Below are 21,043 nucleotides of genomic sequence, written 5' to 3'. Positions count from 1 at the left end.
CATGCGCGCAGAGCCTGCTCAGCAACTGCAAGGCTGCTTGTGGATCAGGCCCTTGAGCTGTGTGACAGACCAAAGGTAGTGGGTACAGGGCTGGTACACCCAGGGGGAGCCCAGAGATAATGGGTTCAGATCTAAGACTCCTAGGTGCCCATAAGTATTAAATAGAGGCCTGTTACCCCCTGGGGAGGAGAAGTTGAGGCTTTAGGGCTGGAACATTCTGAGCATAGCAGAGGTAGTAGATACAGGACTTTGACACCCTGAAGGGGCAAGGCTGTATCCCTTACATAAGGTGCACGCCCCACTATCTGCAGGGTAACCAAGGGAGGGCTGAATATTTGCATGATTTCCCTGCTGTTCCTGGTACAGCCACCAGGGGGTTAATCTCAGTAGGAGGTAAGGCAGCATTTACTCCATAGCTGGGTCCTTTTTTGCGTTCCATTCATTTTTTGAATCCCATGCTACGGACAGTGTGCGTGCGTGTGTGATTGTGTATGTGTGTGCGTTATTGTGTATGTGTGAGTGATTGTGTATGTGTACATGTGTGTGAGTGATTGTGTATGTGTGTGCGTGAGTGATTGTGTATGTGTGAGTGATTGTGTATATGTATGTGTGTGTGAGTGATTGTGTGTGCGTGAGTGATTGTGTATGTGTGAGTGATTGTGTGTGCGTGAGTGATTGTGTATGTGTGTGCGCGCGAGAGTATATGGATGGCTGCGTGCACTTCTGCCCCTGTGCTGAATGAGCCACCAAACCCCACCCTCTCCCCTCTCTTCCCATCGCTTTGCATGCCTGCTCCTCTCCCCACCTCTCTTCCCCACCGCTCTCCAGGTCTGCTCCTCTTCCCCCCACCCCTGCTTTTCCTTTGCTAATATCTGATCGTCTATTACATTTATAAATATGGGGGGTGTTTTCTGTGATCCCGGGACCGCCGTGGTCTCTGCAGGGTGTCCGTTCCTCTGTGAGAAGAGTCCGTTCTGAAGGCGTCTGACCGGCTCGGTGACCATGAAGGACGGGAACCGGGTGTCTGAGAGGATCCTGGAGCTCACCCTGGAGATCATCTCCCTGCTGACCGGAGAGGTGAGGGTGGACCGGAATATGATGACTCTGCACCTTTATCTCTCATTATAACCTTTACTGAATATAATTGATAATTACAGGATCGGGGGGGGGGGCAGAGGGAGTATCTACTCCGAGAGAGAGCGTGGGGGAGACGTTTCTGTATGAGAGGCGCCCACTATATCATTTCTCATATTCTAGGATTATATGATTTTGAAGAAACCTGGTGACCGCATCCCCCAAATGTCAGACGGGCCCCCCGGGACCTCTAGCCCGGTGCTTCCACCTCACTCGCTGACCCACGAGAGGAACCGCGAGCAGAAGATCCTGGAACTGACCAACAAGATGATGTCCCTGCTGACTGGAGAGGTGAGCGCTGCTGGGAACGGGACGTTATACAGTAACACCGAGGCGTGTGTCTGGATGGTGACGGCTCATTGTGTGTCTCAGGTTCCTGTAAGGTGTCTCTGTCTTTTTCTTTGCGTAGGGACAATGGAGGAACATCGGTGGAGGGACAGTAGAAAACCACCAGCTGCTCATGTCGTGGGGTAAGGGGTTAAATCAGCCTCGAGCAGAGACATTCTTTAATCTCAGAAATAAAATAGAACCCCGAGAGGGCAGTAATAGCCAAGAGACGCTAGGTCATCTCCTTTGTGGCAGGGGCAGCTGTAGCCATGGAGGAAACGGCAGAGAGACGTTCTGGAAGAATGTAGGAATATGGATTCCGGTGGCGGATCGGACCCATTCGGCTCGTCTGGTCTGCCCCGCTCTGTAAGATCGAGTTTGGTCTGTTGGCTCTAGAAGTAATAGGGAAGACCCAGAGAAAGCATCAGTAATAATGGTGGATGTTCACCTCTAGCTAGAGAGGCTTAGACAGAAGGGGTATCTAGAGAGGGGTTGTTATTATGCCGGTCCTCCCTTTAGAGACAGTTCTCTTCCCCCCGTAGAGACCTCCAGAGGGTCTGTAGAAGAGACTGTATCGTACTTTAAGGAAAGGCTTTTAAAGAGCTTTGTCCTTTTTTCCCCCCAGTAGATGGTTCCATGGCCAAGAAGATGGTGGCTGACGGGTCTCACCACGGGGTTTTGGCTCCGGGTCCCGTTACCAAAGAATTTAATACCAAAGATAAGAAGGAATTGGATTGGCTAAGAAGTTTCACAGACCGAGACATTTCTGCCCCCGGGGAGGGCACACAGACAGAATACACACTGACCGTCATCAAGGAGGAACCCGCCGCGTGGGAGGACGAGGAGGTCACGGACTCGAACATTTACACGTCTACAAAGTATACGCAGACAGAGCACACGCCTCCTTATATCACGGAGGCGTCCTGTGAGGAGACAGATCCAGAAAGATGTCACTGCTGTAACGCTAAAAAGAGACCACGGCCGGCCGATCGGCCATTTTCTTGTTCGGAATGCGGGAAATGTTTCAGCCACAACTCCGGGCTTCGCGTCCACCAGAGGATTCACACGGGGGAGAAGCCATTCCCGTGCTCAGAGTGCGGGAAGCGCTTCATCAAGAAGTCCGACCTGGTCCGGCACCAGACCGTCCACACAGGGGAGAAGCCCTTTTCCTGCCCCGAGTGCGGCAAATGCTTTAACCAGAAGTCGACGATTAAATACCACTTGATGACCCACACGGGGGAGAAGCCGTTCTCCTGCTCTGAGTGCGGGAAGAGGTTCCTTCAGAAGGCGAGTCTCCTGACGCACCTGAGGACTCACACGGGGGAGAAGCCGTTTACCTGCCCCAGCTGCGGGAGGCGCTTCGGCCAGGAGTCCAGCCTCAAGACGCACATGCGGGTTCATTCGGAAAGGGAGAAGAAATGCAACCTGCTGCTGGAAAGGGAGCTCCTGTGGATTTCATTTTCCTGAGGCCGTTCATCCATTACTCCACCAGAGCACGGGCCGTGAGGGAGAACACACTCACTACCGATAGGGAAGCTTGCTCTGTGTAGCGTTTCGGACTCTCTGCATCCATTTCATTTTTCTCCGAAAACGGACCCCCCCATATTTATGGCCTCCACTCCAGGTCTTCTTCCCGGGAAACGTCGCCTATAACCTGCTTGGGGTATTTTTTGTCCTGGGAGAATGTATCCAATTGGTTGGGTAATAAACGCATGCGCGGATGTGAGCGCTCTGACTCAATGTGAGACTCGTGGCCGCCACTCGGATATTCGGAGACCCCGTGACTCTGTTCTGGGCCGTGATCTGAACCGCCGCTGTGGGGGTTTCTGGCCGCGCAGCTCCTCCTGGTGGATAGCACCGCTCTCGTACCGGTGTCACCTCAAAACCTCTCTTCACTGAAACAAAGCGGCGTTTGGAGTGGAACTAGCAGTCAGGAGCACCCTGGCCTTCACAAGGAAGTTCAATTGAACACCAGCGGCCAATATAAACTGCCAACCTATTGGACAGAAGGTGCAATTACCGTCTAAGCGCATTTAATGTTATAAAAGAGAGCGTTGTTATTTAACGCTTTACTATCGCCGTTTCTGTGTGGCGTCCATGTTGTGTCCTTGCTGTCTGTGTGACCTGCGTTCCGCTAAATTAATACACTGCCGCTCTGTCTTGCTGCATTGTGGTGAGCTTACAATAAATGAAGGCGTTTTGGGGGTGATTAGTAATATTTTATATAATGAGATATATTTAAATATACTTACAGGGCTGCTTTTGGGGTTCCTTTACTTGTTTCGCGGTAATTTATGTGGGGAAGGAGAATATTTCAAAATGTCAATTGGAGCCCACCAACAAGATGTCGGCCGCTGACGTTACTAGCGACGCTTCCGTTTTGTCATGGGCGCGTTACCGGAAGCTGCCTGTGTCGTTCAGCGCATAGTCGCAGATCATTTTGTGTTACTGTTATTGCGTCTTTAATACTAATAAATCTCTCGGGAGGAAGCGAAGATATCGGAAAAACTGGAGTTCTGGAAAAAGGCTTTTTTCCCAGAACAAAGATGGCACACGCCGAGGCGGTATACCGAATCAAACGTCACTTCCACATACTCGGCGTTGTTACAAACAGGTGAGTGCGTGTTTCGGATTATCGGGGAGAGCTGTGTGTGACGTCAAGAGGGCGAAAACTTGTCTGTGTCCGGGGTTTCCCCAATGGGGTAACTGTGTGATGGGGGGTCCCCTCCTGCTAATCAGTGGGGCACACAGGGGGCAGGGGTAACTAGAAGGGGTATATAATGCTGGAGGTATATACCCCCCCATACACTGTGTGTATTAGTGCTATGCACCATACCTCCCAGCTGCCCTGGATTTATAACCCAAGTCCAAATGCTGTGGTTTAGAATTCAGTACTGCAAAGGTTCTGTGGACTCAGCCCATATGTGGAGATTACCCAGTGTCCCTTGCAGCACCTCAGAGCGCATGTACTACTGAAAAGGCTCCCGGGGCCAGAGAGGACATATCAGGCCAGTCACATTCTGGTCATGGGAAAATGGGGACTTCAAAGACTTCAACAGGGTCCAGAATCCATTTGATTTTGGCAAAGGGATGTGACGGGGCAGGAGCCGGGTGTCTGGGAGGGTCAAGAGGTGGAGGGACGGCAAACTAAATCGCACGTATGTTCACATAGGACACGCATGGACAACACGTATATTTAAGCTAACGAGACAGCATCTGAATTTTGACTATCTCTTTGTTGTCTTTAGTCTGGCGACTGCGTCCCTTGTCTGTCAGACGGACCCCCCAGGACCCGGAGCCCCAGCCCGGTGCCTCCACCTCACTCGCTGACCCACGAGAGGAACCGCGAGCAGAAGATCCTGGAACTGACCAACAAGATGATGTCCCTGCTGACTGGAGAGGTGAGCGCTGCTGGGAACGGGACGTTATACAGTAACACCGAGGCGTGTGTCTGGATGGTGACGGCTCATTGTGTGTCTCAGGAGTAATTAGCAGGACGTGAAGATCTCGTGAGACGTGGTGATGGAGACCCACCAGACCCTCGGCTCAGCAGGTAAGGGGATGGTGATGGGTCTTTTTTTTTTTTTTGTTTAGCATTAATTACTGGATGATGTAATGATTGATCGCTTATTCCTTCCCGTAGATGAATCTCCCTGCGAGGATATCTTTATAAATTCTGGGGATTGTGGGAGTGGAGAGAAATGTGACCTTCTTCAAACAGACCCTCAGACTTCATCTCATACTAAAGAGGAACCGGCCTCCTGCAACGAGGGAGACGCCACTGACGGGGAGGCCGATTACTTAGCAGTTTGCATCAAAGAGGAGCCAGACTCAGATGAAGGTCTGTCGGACAACAGCATTTATTCACCTCCGGAGCCCACCGGCACGTTATCTACCTCTTTCTTTGTCAAGGAGGAAGCTGTTTCAGGTCAAGATGGACACCTGCCAGACATGTCCACGGAGCTTCCAGGGGAGGACTACTTAACGGTCCGGATTAAGGAAGAGCCGGATTCCTCTGAGGAGATAGAACGTTCCGAGACACAATACAGTTACAGCATAAGTGGGGTCGGCGCGAGGAAACTGCCACCGAAGGACTACGGGGAATGGAAGAAATGCTTCTGTAACAAATCATGTGGGGAAGGAGGAGAGACTGATTCGAAAGAATACGACAGGGGGGAGAAGCAGCTCTCCTGCTTTGAATGCGGGAAACATTTCACCGAAAGCTCGGCTCTTGCCCGTCATCAGAAGTCCCACGCAGGGAAAAGGCTGCTGTCATGCTCGGAGTGCGGCAAGACCTTCACCTATAGCTTCTTTCTCATTACTCACCAGCGCATTCACACAGGAGAGAAGCCCTTCGCATGTTCAGAATGCGGAAAGCGTTTCAACCAGAGCTCGCACCTCTTTATCCATCAGCGGGTCCACACTGGTGAGAAGCCCTATTCCTGCTCGGAGTGCGGGAAGAGCTTCACTCATAGCTCGTCTCTCGTGAAGCATCAGCGGATCCACACGGGGGAGAAGCCATTCTCGTGTCCGGAATGCGGCAAGCGCTTTACCCATAACTTCTCCCTCATTAGCCACCTGAGGATCCACACAGGAGATAAGCCGTTCTCGTGCACGGAGTGCGGGAAGAGCTTCACGGAAAGGTCCTCTCTGGTTAAACATCAGAGGACCCACACGGGAGAGAAGCCGTTCTCGTGTAGTGAGTGCAGGAAATCTTTTACCCAGAGATCCGCTTTAAACAAACATCATAAGATTCATGTGAGGGAGAAGTCACGGGTATGACATCATAGTGCCAGATTTACGTGAAAACTGGATATCTATGCCTTAATAAACAATATGATGTTCCAAGGAGGGGTGCAGGCTGTTGATGGGGTGAGCTATGTTTTCTTAAAATAGCTGAAATTATATAATGTGACTGGAAAAAATATTAATTTTCCCGTGAACATACAGAATGTTTTCTGCCAAAGCTGCTGTTTATAGGGGTCGCCTCCTGTCTTCTTTGGTGGCGTCTTCACCACCATCTCTATCCTCCCGCCTCGCATCAAATAAAAGCATTGTGGCCCAGGAGCTAGAAGTGGAGCAGTTGCCATGGAAACCTGTACATAACGATCCTGCTGGTAGTGCCTCATGTAACTCCGTCCCCTTTCAGTGTCAGGATAAGTGATGGTGGCGTTTCGCGGTATCTTTCCTAATACATAGTAACGTAGTAATATAGGTTAAACAAAATACTTCAGCCCATGAAGTTCAGCCTTTCTACCTCCTTCCTGCTTTGATCCAAAAGAAGGCATAACGAAAACCCCAATTAAGGTATTTTTAAGACTTTCCCACTTATACAAGGCTTTTTATATTGGCCCTGTAAGTATTTACAACGCTACGGAATTTGATGGCGATATATATAAAACAATAAATAATAATTATTATATGTTACACTCCTTAATCATTTTGTGGCCGTCCTTTGCACATTTTCTAGTTCCATAATGGCCTTTTTAAGGAACGGTGGCCAGAATTGCATATTCAAGGTGAGGTCTTACCATTGACCTGTAAAGAGGCAGATGGTATCCTCCTCCCGTGAATCAATAGCCCGTTTTATTCACGCCAATATCTTATTAGCCTTTGTGGCTGCTGACTGGCATTGTGCACCGTTTCCAATCTCTGGGTCAAACCCGGAGAGTTCCCCGGTATGGTCATCACATGTAAGCGTAGTCCTGCGAGGTGCGTCATCACGTGTACGCATAGTCCTGCGAGGTGCGTCATCACGTGTACGCAGAGTCCTGCATGGTGTGTAATGGGCATCGTCCACACAATGTTGCTCGTGCTCCAAAAGTTTGGGGGATGAGGCAAGCCGGTGGTGCCACCGGACCCCAGGGCTAAAACATGGCACCAGGCACAACAGGTGTAGTGTCCTTCAAAAATGGAGACAGGATTTGGGACACGCCCGGGCCATATGGCAGGAGCCATTAACATAGGGCTGTAACCCTCCGGCGGCCATTACAAAGGCCACCCCGCCTGGTCTTACTGGTCCCAGTGAGCTTTATACTGGTCTGAATGTGGGACGCAGGCGGGCGTAAAAGGCGTGTATATAAAGCACACGCGTGTGTCTCCTGCAGGCATTGGTGGGGATTTCAGAGCGCTGACCCCTTAAACTAGACCGTTTTTCTTTAATTCTTGGCAATTAATTATATGCGGAAAGAACTGCCATTTTAAAATGGGGTTATTTTTAAGTGTAAGTAATTCCCTCAGCTTTATCTCCTCTCCATCTTACTGCCTGATCTCTGTTCATCTTTCTACATATAAATATAAGGGAAAGAGGAAAAATGGCGGCCGTTCTGTGGGCGGGAAAACAGACTCTCAAACCCATCAGTAATGTAAACTTTAATCCACCAACAAGATGGCGGCTACTTCTGCCTGTACAAGCGACACTGTAACTCCAGTTACTCGGCGTTTCTTCCAGTTACCGGAAGCTGTTTCTGGGGATTATTTGCAGATTCCTCTCTATCCCCGCGGAGTTCCGACACGAATAAACCCCTCGGAATGGGAAAGGATTTTAAATACCGGGAGAATGGGTGTCTGCCCATATAAAAAATGGCGGCCGCTAAGGCGATCCATGAAAGTAACGTCACTTCCGCTGCACGGTAGTCGAGGGAAAGAGGTGAGTGCCGGTTTTACACAACGGGGTGAATGGGGCGTACATAGGGGCAGCTAGAGGGGGTAAATCACGTAGTTACCCCTCCACCCCCCATACTGCAGGGGCAGCGCTTAGTAACCCCATCCATCCTCCATACTGCAGGGGCAGCACTTAGTAACCCCTCCATACTGCAGGGGGCAGCACGTAGTTACCCCTCCATACTGCAGGGGGCAGCACTTAGTTACCCCTCCATACTGCAGGGGGCAGCACTTAGTAACCCCTCCATATTACAGGGGGCAGCAGTTAGTTACCCCTCCATACTGCAGGGGGCAGCACTTAGTTACCCCTCCATACTGCAGGGGGCAGCACCTAGTAACCCCTCCATACTGCAGGGGGCAGCAGTTAGTTACCCCTCCATACTGCAGGGGGCAGCACTTAGTTACCCCCCCATCCCCCATTCTGCAGGGGGCAGCACTTAGTTACCCGCCCCTAAACTGCAGGTGGCATTATTTAGTTACCCCTCCATCCCCCATACTGCAGGGGGCAGCATTTAGTTACCCCTCCAATCCCCTCCTACTGCAGGGGGCAGCACTGACCTCTAACGGGTATGTGAAACGTACACACGTCCTGGACACCAGCTCGGGGTCAGCTGGGGTATTTGGGCAAATCATAGATTGTTAATGTACTCAGTGCAGTGCAGTTATAGACGGACATTATGATGGCTGACCGGCTGCACTGTACAGAGGAATCTCTTACTCTTCTGGGGGCAGAACAAAAAAAGCTGGGGCCCCCAGCTCCTCCTACATGCACACAATAACATACTTATAGACGTACTAACATGCTAACACGCACACACAGCAGCGCACTAACACGCACACATTAGTGTAATAACCATGGCACTCTCATCTCGCCTATCACGCATCACTCCCATAACACATCACTCTCATCTCACCTATCACACATCGCTACCGTAACACGTCACTCTCATCTCACCTATAACTCCCGTAACACGTCACTCTCATCTCACCTATCACACATCGCTACCGTAACACGTCACTCTCATCTCACCTATCACACATCACTACCGTAACACGTCACTCTCATCTCACCTATCACACATCGCTACCATAACACTTCACTCTCAGCTCACCTATCACACATCACTACCGTAACACTTTACTCTCTTCCCACCTATCACACATCACTCCCGTAACACTTTACTCTCTTCCCACCTATCACACATCACTCCCGTAACACGTCACTCTCATCTCACCTATCACACATCACTACCATTACACTTTACTCTCATCTCACCTATCACACATTGCTACCTTAACATGTCACTCTCGTCTCACCTATCACACATCACTCCCGTAACACGTCACTCTCATCTCGCCTATCACACATAACTCCCATAACACGTCCCTCTTGTCTCACCTATCACTCCCGTAACACGTCACTCTCATCTCACCTATCACACATGGGTACCGTAACACGTCACTCTCATCTATCACACATCACTCCCGTAACACGTCACTCTCATGTCACCTATCACTCCCGTAACACGTCACTCTCATCTCACCTATCACACATGGGTACCGTAACACGTCACTCTCATCTATCACACATCACTCCCATAAAACGTCACTCTCATCTCACCTATCACACATCACGCCCACTAATGCCCAGGGTCCTCAATGCTTCTGCATTGGGATTCTTCTAACACTAAACTGCAGCTGCCTCCCCATTCATCTAATTGCTTTGCTCTGAGAGCTGTTTTTATAATACAATATATTCTGTTCCTGGTTACTCCAAGGATTAACGGACGGACAGGACGGACGGACAGGACGGACACGATGATCAACAGGAGCCGGGTGGCCGAGAGGATCCTGGACCTCACTCTGGAGATCCTGTCTCTGCTGATTGGAGAGGTGAGAGGAGGTCACGAAGGTAGACACTTTATTTTACTGAGCCAAGAAGCCGGAGAGCTGATAATCTGTTTGGTCTCAATAGCCGTTCAAGGGAGTGCAGAAAGTATATTGAATTATACATATTCCAGGGCTAAGTGATGATATCTGCTGGCATTATGTGTTTCTCACGCTGTGTAGGATTATATTATTATGAAGAAACGTGGTGGCCCCGTCATGTGTAAAAGGGATCACTATGTGTGTAACGGATACACCAGGACCCGGAGCCCCAGCCCGGGTCCTCCACCTCACTCGCTGACCCACGAGAGGAACCGCGAGCAGAAGATCCTGGAACTGACCAACAAGATGATGTCCCTGCTGACTGGAGAGGTGAGCGCTGCTGGGAACGGGACGTTATACAGTAACACCGAGGCGTGTGTCTGGATGGTGACGGCTCATTGTGTGTCTCAGGTTCCTGTAAGGTGTGATGATGTCACCGTCTATTTCTCCATGGAGGAGTGGGAGTATTTAGAAGGACACAAGGAGCTTTACAGGGACGTGATGATGGAGACCCACCAGCCCCGCGGCTCTCCGGGTAATACGATGACCGATCTCTGGCCTGTTTGTCACAAGCAGTGCTGTCTCCGTGATCTTCAGGTGGATTAATATCTAGAGTTGGGTTTAATTTCTTTTTTTTTTTTATCCCAGTAGTTGAATCTGCCTGCGGCGACATCTTCATTAATTCCGGGGATTGTGGGAATGAAGAGAAACGCGACCTTCTTCAAACAGACCCTCAGAATGTGAATATAGAAAGTGTGACGACGAGCGAGTCTTTGGAAGATATTACAGGGCAGTCAGACCGCGACGCTCACACATCACAAGAACCTGCGCGGCGGGCTCCTGCTCATACATCGCCGACCCGCGTCACGCAGGAAGATCCGGCAGATACTCTGACAGAACCCACGCCCGCGGACTGCACTCCGTCTCATGTTAACGAGGAAGTGGCTTCCCGCGATGAGGGGGACATATCAGACGGGGAGGCTGATTATATAGCAGACTGTATCACAGGGCAGACGCAGAGACGGTGGGATACGGGGCAGAAGTTGTTCCCGTGTTCAGAATGCGGGAAATATTTTACTGAAAGCTCAGCTCTTGCCCGTCATCAGAAGACTCACACAAGAGAGCGGCCATTTTTATGTTCTGTCTGCAGGAAAACCTTTACCTCTAACTTCGCTCTCGTCACTCACCAGCGGATTCACACGGGAGAGAAACCGTTCGCGTGTCCGGAATGCGGAAGACGTTTCAATCAAAGCTCGAACCTCGTTCTGCATCTGCGGATCCACACGGGAGAGAAGCCTTATTCCTGCTCCGAGTGCGGGAAGAGATTTTCTCACGGTCCGCACCTCACTAAACACCAGCGGATCCACACCGGAGAAAAGCCCTATTCATGCTGGGAGTGCGGGAAGAGATTTCGTTTAAAGTCGGCTATGGTTGGTCATCTGAGAACCCACACGGGAGACAGACCGTTCTCCTGTTCTCAATGCGGGAAATCTTTTACCCAGAGTAGCGGTTTATATAAACATCGTAAGAAAAGTCACAGTTATGACATCACAGTGTCAGATTTAAATGAAAGCTGAATATAGTCGAAGGTTTTTTTACTAAATTATTTTTAATTTGGCATACAATAAAAGGGGATGATTCATGCCCGGGTCATTTATAGGCTTATATATGGCCTTGGGATTACAAATAAAGTGAATTAAAAGATCCCCATTCAGTGAAGCGTCTACTTATGCCTGACAGCGTTTGCAACCTTACCCTCAAGCATTATAAATGGATTACCTATTAGGAGCTGGAGGAACAGATATGCTGTGGAGGCAAAGGTTGCCTCACTATCGGCGTGTGCCAACGCAATTAGTAGCAATTTCTAAGGCTGGAAGTAGTTTCTCCTGAATTAAATTGTGTGCCAGGCCGACGATAGTCATGTTACATAAGGAGAAGTTCACCTCTTCCCTGAATCGGCGCGTTCAGAGGTTTATTTCTCACGTTCAAAATGAGACTCCATTAGAGTATCGCTTAGCGCCATTATGTTTAAGGTTTGAAGACCAGGAACTCTGCCAAGATATATGTGAAATGCATCGGCAGATGCACAGAGCGATAAAACCCAGAGAGGAACACAAAGCTCTGCAGGATCAGACTCAAGTTCCAGCGTCTAAAGAGGAATCAGATCAGCCCTCCTGGAGCACGGCTTCTGTCTGAAGGGGGGGTGAATCACTGGGATTCGGGGCCCATAGATCAAGGCACGTTAGCTGAGCTTGACTGTTTAGTAATTACACCCCCAGACGTGTGTATTCCTTTTCTTAGTGTCGTCTGTATCCTTTTGGATTGTTAATCCCGTTACTGCCCCTGTTGTCTCTGGGAGGCAGATTAAGGGGGCGGTTTGTATCCCAGTATCTTGTTTTATGTTAATGTGTGTTTTGCTGGATATATCCAGTCGTACGTGTCTAAAATAAATCAGTTCTCCTCTTGTTGTACCTAAAGACTCTTCTCGTTTGGTTATTTGGGTACCGGATAGCGATATCCCGTTACTTTGCTCGGAGATATTGCTGACGGATTGCGGGGAATTATTGTCCTGAAGGTCGGTCCGTCACATAAGGCTTTAGCTTGATAAATACTGACCACTGCAGACCAGGAACCCCCACAAGAGCCGTAGTTTTGGAGATGCTCTGACCCAGTCGTCTCGTGGTCATGACCACCATGATACTTCCTTTCAAGGGAAGAATTATGAGATTTAGTGCCATCCGTCACCCAAAATCAGAGAAATTGGCATTTTTAGGTAATTACTCGCTTCTTTACTGAACAGGACATCAGAAAGTAATTAGTGATATTAATTTTCATAATGAACATATGTCTAAATTGCAATAAGAAACTGAATAACATAAAACAATTTATTACACGAGGAACGCTTTCTAACCGGTGTGCGCACCGGTGCTTACTGAGATTTGCTTTAGCGTTAGAACATTTTGTCACAGTCCAAACACATGTACGGCTTCTCCCTGCCGTGAATTCCGAGATGTTTAAGGCGATTCGAGTTACAGGTGAAGCATTTTCCCCACGCAGAACACGGTTCTCTGAGTCTGCTGGTGGACGGCAAAACCTGAGGAGCGAGTGAAACATGAATAAGGCTTCTCCGCGGTGTGAATTCTGAGACGTCTCTCACGCATTTCCAAACTCACGGAAATGATTGTCCACCCGTGTGAGTCCGCTGGTGGGCTACACAATCCGACCTTCGTTTAAAACATTTCCCGCAGTCTGAACAGGAATAAGGCTTCTCCCCGGTGTGAACTTTGAGATGTTCAACAAGCTGAGTGTTTCTGTTAAAACATTTCCCGCACTCAGAACATGCAAAGGGCTTCTCCCCTTTGTGAATTCTGAGGTGTTGATTAAGTTGCGACTTATTTCTAAAATATTTCCCGCACTCAGAACACGGAAACGGTTTTTCTCCAGTGTGATTCCGCTGGTGCTGGGTGAAAGTTGAGCTATGCTTGAAACGTTTCCCGCATTCAGAACACGAATAAGGCTTCTCCCCGGTGTGATTTCTGAGATGTTGAGTGCGGTGAGAGCTCCTCTTAAAACGTTTCGGGCAGTGGGGACAGGAATACGGCTTCTCCCCGGTGTGAATCCTAAAATGCTGAAGAAGGTCCCAGTTCCTTCTGAAACGTTTTCCGCACTCAGAACAGGGAAATGGTTTTTCACCCGTATGAGTTCGCTGGTGGCGTATGATATGGGACTTGTGTTTGAAGCTTTTCCCGCACTCAGGACAGGAATAAGGCTTCTCGTCTGTGTGAATACGCTGATGAACAATGTGCTCAGAGTTAGAACTTTTCTCACAGCCCAGAGAGGAGACCGCTGATCTATCATGGATGGTCTGATGTAGAAGAAGATCAGAGTCACTGGTAAACCGTTCCTGACACTCGGGGCAGCTATATGTAACCTCATCGGGGGGTGTTTCACACTGAAAATGTGTGTTACTGGTTTGGGTTTTATCAGTAGAAGTAGATCCCTTGTGTTCGGTTGGGATCCAATAATCTTCATTGGAAGCGGATTCCTCCTTTACGTGGACAGACGTATTATCCCCCCCGTCGTGCTCTGTGTGTGTATTGGGAGCTGAGACATTTCCGTCTTCATCTGAGGGGGATCCGTCCTCATTACGAGTCGATGTGAGCTCTGTCTGTGGAGACTCCGCCGGGTCACAAATGTCTGTCTCTTCACATGAGGCGGATTCCTCCTTAATAAAATGAGACGTCTTACAGTCCAGCGGAGAATTAGGGACTCGATCTCTGACCTCGGATGCGTCTGTCGGAGAGAAATCATCAAATTAAGTGAAGCAGCCGCTTTCCCAAACAAGCAGATTTCAGAGTCTCTTTCAGATAAATGTCTTCTACCTGCGGAGACGCCGCCATTTCTAAACGCTCCCCGTCTGGCAGAATCTGCTTCTCTGTTATACTAATATTTTCAGATTATTTTAGAGAATGGCGGCCATCACCGCTTTTATGCGTTACTCATATCATTAAGTAAACTGCCTACAGCTTGTATGATGTAAATTCCCTGTTTGGATGAGGTCTACATTCTCCTCCCAGACCCTTACAAAGGCTGCATTGACCAATCAACACCAAGCAGCAAGAAACAGTCAATATTATTATTCCTTCTCATTAAGTTTCATTACATATATATTGGTCCCTTTACTCTGCATATTACGTGGGTTTAGCGGATAGAGATTCAACATGGAGGATCTGAGGAATGCGGCAGATCTGCTTTAAACAGTGACAGTTCTCATGATCATAAACTCGCTCCCCGCTGTCTCCCCGGCGTGACTCTCACATGTTGTTGGGTAACTGCGGCTCCGGCTCCTGAGATCTCTCGTGGCTGCCTTATTGCCGAGTATTTATTATACAGACCTCACATTTTACATGTTATTTGTTACAGTGAAGATGCCTTAATATCTACACACAGACCGCAGGGATTAAACCTCTTACCCGGAGAGCCGCGGGGCTGGTGGGTCTCCATCATCATGTCCCTGTAAAGCTCCTTGTGTCCTTCTAAATACTCCCACTCCTCCATGGAGAAATGGACGGTGACATCATCACACCTCACAGGAACCTGAGACACACAATGAGCCGTCACCATCCAGACACACGCCTCGGTGTTACTGTATAACGTCCTGTTCCCAGCAGCGCTCACCTCTCCAGTCAGCAGGGACATCATCTTGTTGGGCAGTTCCAGGATCTTCTGCTCGCGTTTCCTATCGTGGGTCAGCGAGTGAGGTGGAGGCACCGGGCTGGGGCTCCTGGTCCCGGGGGGTCTGTCTGACACACAGGGGCCGTCGCTGGGTGGGGCGCAGTCACCGGGCTTCCTCACAATCATATAATCCTGTATATCGGGAAAGATATTTAAATATCGATGAGCAAAGAAACATCTGAGCTGCAGTTTGTGGACTTAACGACATCCATGTTCTGGCCCCAGAGACACCGGCCCCTCACCTCTCCGCTCAGCAGGGAGATGATCTCCAGGGTGAGGCTCAAGATCTTCTCAGCCACCGGATCCTTGGCCATGTTCAGTCCTAAACTGGACTCTTTCCTGGGTCACCGCGTTTGGCCCTCAGACGCCTCCCTGTACCACAAATTCTAATAACGTGACGGCAAAAAGACAAACCCCCAAAGAGAGCGCAGCAGCCGTCACATCACCCGGCACAGGGTCACTGTATAGGACTACCCATCCCCCCCAGCATTTACCTGCACACAGACCTGGCAGGGGTTACAGGGAGAGTGTCAGCTCCTGGGCCCAGACTGTCCCTCCCCAGCATTTACCTGCACACATACCTGCCAGGGGTTACAGGGAGAGTGTCAGCTCCTGGGCCCAGACTGCCCCTCCCCCCAGCATTTACCTGCACACAGACCTGGCAGGGGTTACAGGGAGAGAGTCTGCTCCTGGGGCCAGACTGCCCCTCCCCCAGCATTTACCTGCACACACACACCTGCCAGGGGTTAGAAGGAGAGTGTCAGCTCTTGGGGTCACGCTTCTCTTTAAATCCCAACACCGGGCGTAAGTTGGAAACTTCCCTAAACTTCCCCAAGATGCGTTTCTTCTGTGCAATATGTTACTTCCGGTTATGCGTTCCATTTTGCTTCCGGTTTGTTGTACTTCCTGTGCACAGAGGAGCATCAGACCGGACGCTCTCTTGTGAGGATTACCGGTTTGTAGTCATTGTTGGGGTTTTGGTTTTAAGTCCAAGCGGAGATAGGGATGATGGGAGTTGTCTCTCTGCCCGGCCACACGGATAGTGGGAGTTGGAATCTTTAGTTCGTAATGCTTGACCTAAAATGGCTGCTAGAGCCCAGTGCATGATGGGAGGTAGACTGGATGATGGGGATTGAAGTCTTCTTTTCCTTTATGGTAATCTTAGCCTTATGTGAGAGGAGACCGGTGTGTGATGGGAGTTGCAGTCCTTGTGTGTATTGTGAGGCAGAAGCTGGGTGTGTGTGTATTATAATGGGGTGCTGAGGATTATAGGAGTTGTAGTTCTCTTTATAAAGCAGTCATGTGACATCTCCAGGCCCTGAGCTGCACAGGTAGGGATTGTGGGGATTGCAGATCATTTACAGGCAGCGCCATCCAAATATTTCTTATCATTTAATGAAATCACTAAAACCCCGCTCTGTCTGCGGCCCTCGGGGCCAGAACTGGACACCGCTGAGCTACAGGGAATAACCGGGTTACACAGAGTGACCCTGCAGTCTGCGCAGAGCCTTGGCGGGATCCGGGGGGCTGCCGTAATCACCCAGAAACCCGCTTCTTCATCACAGGGAGGGATCGGGGAGGAGAGGTAGATCTCGGTGTCGTCGTCATACAGGAGATATTAAAAGCCAAAGGCTGAGATTCGTTGGCCAAGTGAGGTCCCGGAACTGAGCCTTGGGGACCCCGACTGAGAGGGGGAGGGGAGCGTTACTGGAGACAGAGACGCTGGAGGTGCGATCAGAGAGGTGGGAAGGGAACCAGGAGAGAGCAGAGTCACGGAGACCAAGAGCATGAAGAGTCTGAAGGAGGAGAGGATGGTCCGCGGGGCCGAAAGCAGCAGAGAGCTCCAGTAGGGTTAGCAGGGAGTTGTACATCCCAGAGAGCAGAGGGGAGAGGAGGAGAGGAGGGGTATGCGGAGGAAATTATTCTAGTTTCGGGATAAAGAAAGGAGCAATAAGGGACTCGGTGTTTGGGGAGGAATCCTGGGCTGCTAAAACTAGCAGAAGAGAGAGTGAAGGTGGGGATAGGATTTGCGGGAGCGGGCAGACACGGGGCGTGGGGGAGGCGAAGCTGGGGGCTGAAGAGAGGGAAAAGCTGTATTGATAATAGAGGAGAACACGGGGGTTGTGGACACAGAAGGCTCCTGTACATTAACCAATGGGCCTTGAGTGGGTTGAGAATATAGAAGGCTGGAAAGTCTTTAATCGGCATGAACTTCCAGATCCTTCTCCATAGTAGATTTCCCCAGTAAGTGGCCGTTCAGCTTATAACGATCCCGCTTACTTTCCTCCCCCAAATGCAGAATCTGACATTTATCTATGTGGAAACGCAGCCGCCATTTTACTTCCCAGTCTTCTATTTCATCCAAACCCTGCTGCAGGGAGATGACGGCCGATTCTGATTTAATTTCTTTCCTTAGTTTGGTTTCATCTGTTAAATATCTAGATATCGCTCTCCGGGCCCTGTTCCCGATCTCTGATAAACTGAAAAGAATGAATAGAAAATGACCCCCATTACCAGAAACGCTGTCTTTTCACCAATTCTCTGTGTTTTAAATAATAACTGTTTTTGCTTTTTTTCCAAGGAGTGTAAATATTCAGAATAACCAGACGTTCGGACCACATAGATGGAAGATCTTCTCCTGCGTCATCTCTCTCATCATCGAGTCTGAAGATAGAAATACAATCACAAGGAAAATCCTGAAACGATCCGTAACGAGGAGTTTGGGGATAAAAGTGCCGCCACTCGCAGCCGAGGAACCCCACTCTCCGGTGGATAAAGTGTTTAGTGAAATGGATCAAACAGCAGAGAAAACCTTTCCGTGCTCCGAGTGCGGGAAGCGTTTCACCTTATTGGCAAATCGTAATAAACATCAGAAAATCCACAGGGGAGAGAGACCGTTTCCGTGTCCTGACTGCGGGAAATGTTTTAGACTAAAGTTTGATCTTAGAATACACGAGAGAGTTCACACCGGACACAAACCATTTGAATGTTCGGAGTGCGGCAAACGTTTCACCACGTTAGGGAATCGTAACAGACACGAGAACATCCACACGGGAGAGAAGACGTACGCGTGTTCCGACTGCGGGAGGCGCTTCACCTCAATGGCGCATCGTAAAAGGCACGAGAAAAAGCACACGGGAGAGAAGCCGTTCGCCTGTTCCGAATGCGACAAACGTTTCTTCACAAACGCTGATCTCAGAGACCACAAGAGACATCACACCGGGGAGAAGCCGTTCGAGTGCCCCGAGTGCGGGAAACGTTTCAGACTGAAGATGTCCCTTAGTTTGCATGTGAGACTTCACACGGGGGTGAGACCGTATCCGTGCTCTCAGTGCGGCAAATGCTTCGTCACAAAGCCGCAGCTTGTCCATCATGAACAAAGTCACACGGGAGAGAGGCTGTTTCCGTGTCCTGAATGCGGGAAGAGATTCACTACGACGGGAAACCTCAGCGCTCACAAGAAAGTGCACACGGGAGAGAAACCCTTCGCGTGTCACGAGTGCGGGAAACGCTTCGCCATTAACTTCAACCTTACCAAGCACAAGCGGATTCATACTCAAGAGAAGCCATTTTCATGTCATGAATGCGGGAAACACTTTGGTGCAGCAGAAAACCTCCGCGCGCATGCGAGAGTGCACACGGGAGAGAAGCCCTTCGCGTGTCCGCGCTGCGGAAAGTGTTTCAGCACGAAGCCGGGGGTCAATCAGCATCTGAGAACTCACACGGGGGCCAAGCCGTTTGGGTGTTCAGAATGCGGGAAATGTTTCACCACAAAGCAGCAGCTGGGTAGGCATCAGCGAACTCACACGGGAGAGAAGCCGTTCGCGTGTTCTCAGTGCGGGAAACGCTTTAACTTAAGCCAGAACCGGAATGCACACGAGAAAACGCACCTTGGAAAGGGGCTGTAAGGACTTACTCTGCGTCCCTCTCTGGCAGCTTCCCGGGCAGCGAGTGCTCCCCGCTTCCCCTCCGGCGTCTTCACCGCGTGGTCAGCCACGCAGCAAACCAGTAACACAGCTCTTATAACCTCGGGTGACCTCTACCTCCATCTCTCCCTGTTTCTACCTGGGACTTCCACTTCTGGGTCACCCTTGGTTGGTGTATTTTGCTGCTTGCTTGTGCGTTCGATTGTGACTGACTGCTCCGTTTTGACCCGGCTTGTTGACCTCGTTCCTGTCTCTCTGATTCGGCTCCTGATTCCTGCTCGTCTGGTATTGATTCGGGTTGTTGACCTCGCCTCTGGATTCTGATTCGGCTTATCCTGCTTACCTGTTTGACCCGGCTGGTTCTCTGGCGTTCTCTTGGTTCCTGTTTGGCCTGGCTCACTCCGCCATCCGGGGTCCTCGCCTCACCGAATCATTACAGAGGCAAAATGTATAAAGAAATGCAACAGAGATGAACAAATTCATGTATTAGCTGCAGGAGCTCACATCGGGGAATAAACTGAACGAGCAAAGAGCGCAGGTTTCCTCCATCCCTACGAGGTGCTGATACGGCAACCGATTCAGGAGAGATGGGGGATCCGCTTGGCACAGCCATCGCTCATGAATGCTGCTGATTCCGTGCGGATACGCGTCCCACCCCGTTATATGGATGAAAAGCTCTTTATCTGTATCACCCTCCTGTGAACTCTACAGAAAACTTACCTGACGTTCCTAAACGCCACCTTCTTCTTCCGACTCTTCCTTTTAGACTTTGCTGCCAAGTATGTCTCCGGAGTAAGTTTCGTCCAAACTCACTATTTATTGTTCGCGTTTCTCATGTCCATATTTTGAACCCAATGGTGCGTTTATTTCTAAAAAGGACAAACACGGCGACTAGATGCATCTTTTTATCCCAGTTCCGCCCCACAACCCAAAATGATTTGTTGTGAATTGCTTGCAAATCGATATCCTCAGAACTTCACCTTTATGAAGTTTGTTAAACCAATAATAGTTGATTTCCATTCATAATCTGACAGCCTCGTCTACTGCTTTAGCTGGATTGGTTCGCTGGATCATACGCGCTAGGGCCTCTAAAGCTTTTCTATGGCAGCTGATTGGTCCGGTGATTTAACTCTTCCAAAGTTTTTTTTTAAATATATTTATTTTATATTTCATAACTATTTTTAATTCGAGCCTCCTGAAAAAGATTTTTCTAACGCGGTGATGGGAAGCCAAGGTTTTATTACAGACAGGAGGTGCGTTTTATCCTCGCGTTACTCTTTTACTGACCCCCCCGATGTTTCTATCTTTTCTCTTGCAGGTTCATCGGCACGGAAGCTGTTCCTTTGATCGTTACTCGTTTTACTTTGTCGTTTAACGGAATGGCTTGATACGTTCGCTTGTTCAAAGAAAGAAGACGTCAATTACCTTGATTGGTGCTTTCTTTTCGGCTGTATAGTTAACTCTTGATGTTCTCTTTTTCTTGCTGCTATGGGTTACAGTAATTAAGGATAACGCGTAATACGAGCCTCCTGTCTTTAATAAAATCTTGAATAACCAGAATGAGGAATCTGCATATTCCAAAAGAACCCAGGTGCTTAACTGTGCCAGGAAGGGCCAGCTCCCCAGTAAATCTGATAAACAAAGGCTCCAGGCACTCAAGAGTTCCAACGTCAGGCAGATTTATTGAGAGAAGGAACGTTTCGACCTCACAATGAGGTATTTTTCAAGTTAGAGAGCCATAATCCTCCCCTCTGCTGCCCTAAACCCTCTACTCTCTCTTTTCACCCTTCGTTTGCCTCAATTACCCCTATAATTCCTTCAGTAAACTC

The 21,043-nt window shown here is 49.5% G+C and overlaps 1 protein-coding gene across 1 annotated transcript; it reads left to right on the top strand.

Annotated features, from left to right (window-relative positions):
- Nucleotides 1-927: 927 nt before the first annotated feature.
- LOC128469256 (oocyte zinc finger protein XlCOF7.1-like) lies at nt 928-20,589 on the top strand. The gene is made up of 15 exons (XM_053451083.1): nt 928-1,077; nt 1,258-1,425; nt 1,544-1,604; nt 2,087-2,864; nt 5,634-6,160; nt 7,014-7,016; nt 11,113-11,608; nt 13,726-13,864; nt 15,514-15,639; nt 17,471-17,532; nt 17,870-18,669; nt 18,754-19,192; nt 19,225-19,276; nt 19,926-20,006; nt 20,533-20,589. The coding sequence occupies exons 1-15, from the start codon at nt 1,003-1,005 to the stop codon at nt 20,587-20,589; spliced, it is 3,864 nt and encodes a 1,287-aa protein (XP_053307058.1). The 5' UTR covers nt 928-1,002.
- Nucleotides 20,590-21,043: the final 454 nt, after the last annotated feature.

Source organism: Spea bombifrons, chromosome 11 (assembly GCF_027358695.1).
Source record: "Spea bombifrons isolate aSpeBom1 chromosome 11, aSpeBom1.2.pri, whole genome shotgun sequence".
NCBI lineage: Eukaryota > Metazoa > Chordata > Amphibia > Anura > Pelobatidae > Spea > Spea bombifrons.
The sequence above is the reverse complement of the archived record's forward strand: the minus strand, read 5'-3'. Positions and strand labels throughout refer to the sequence as shown.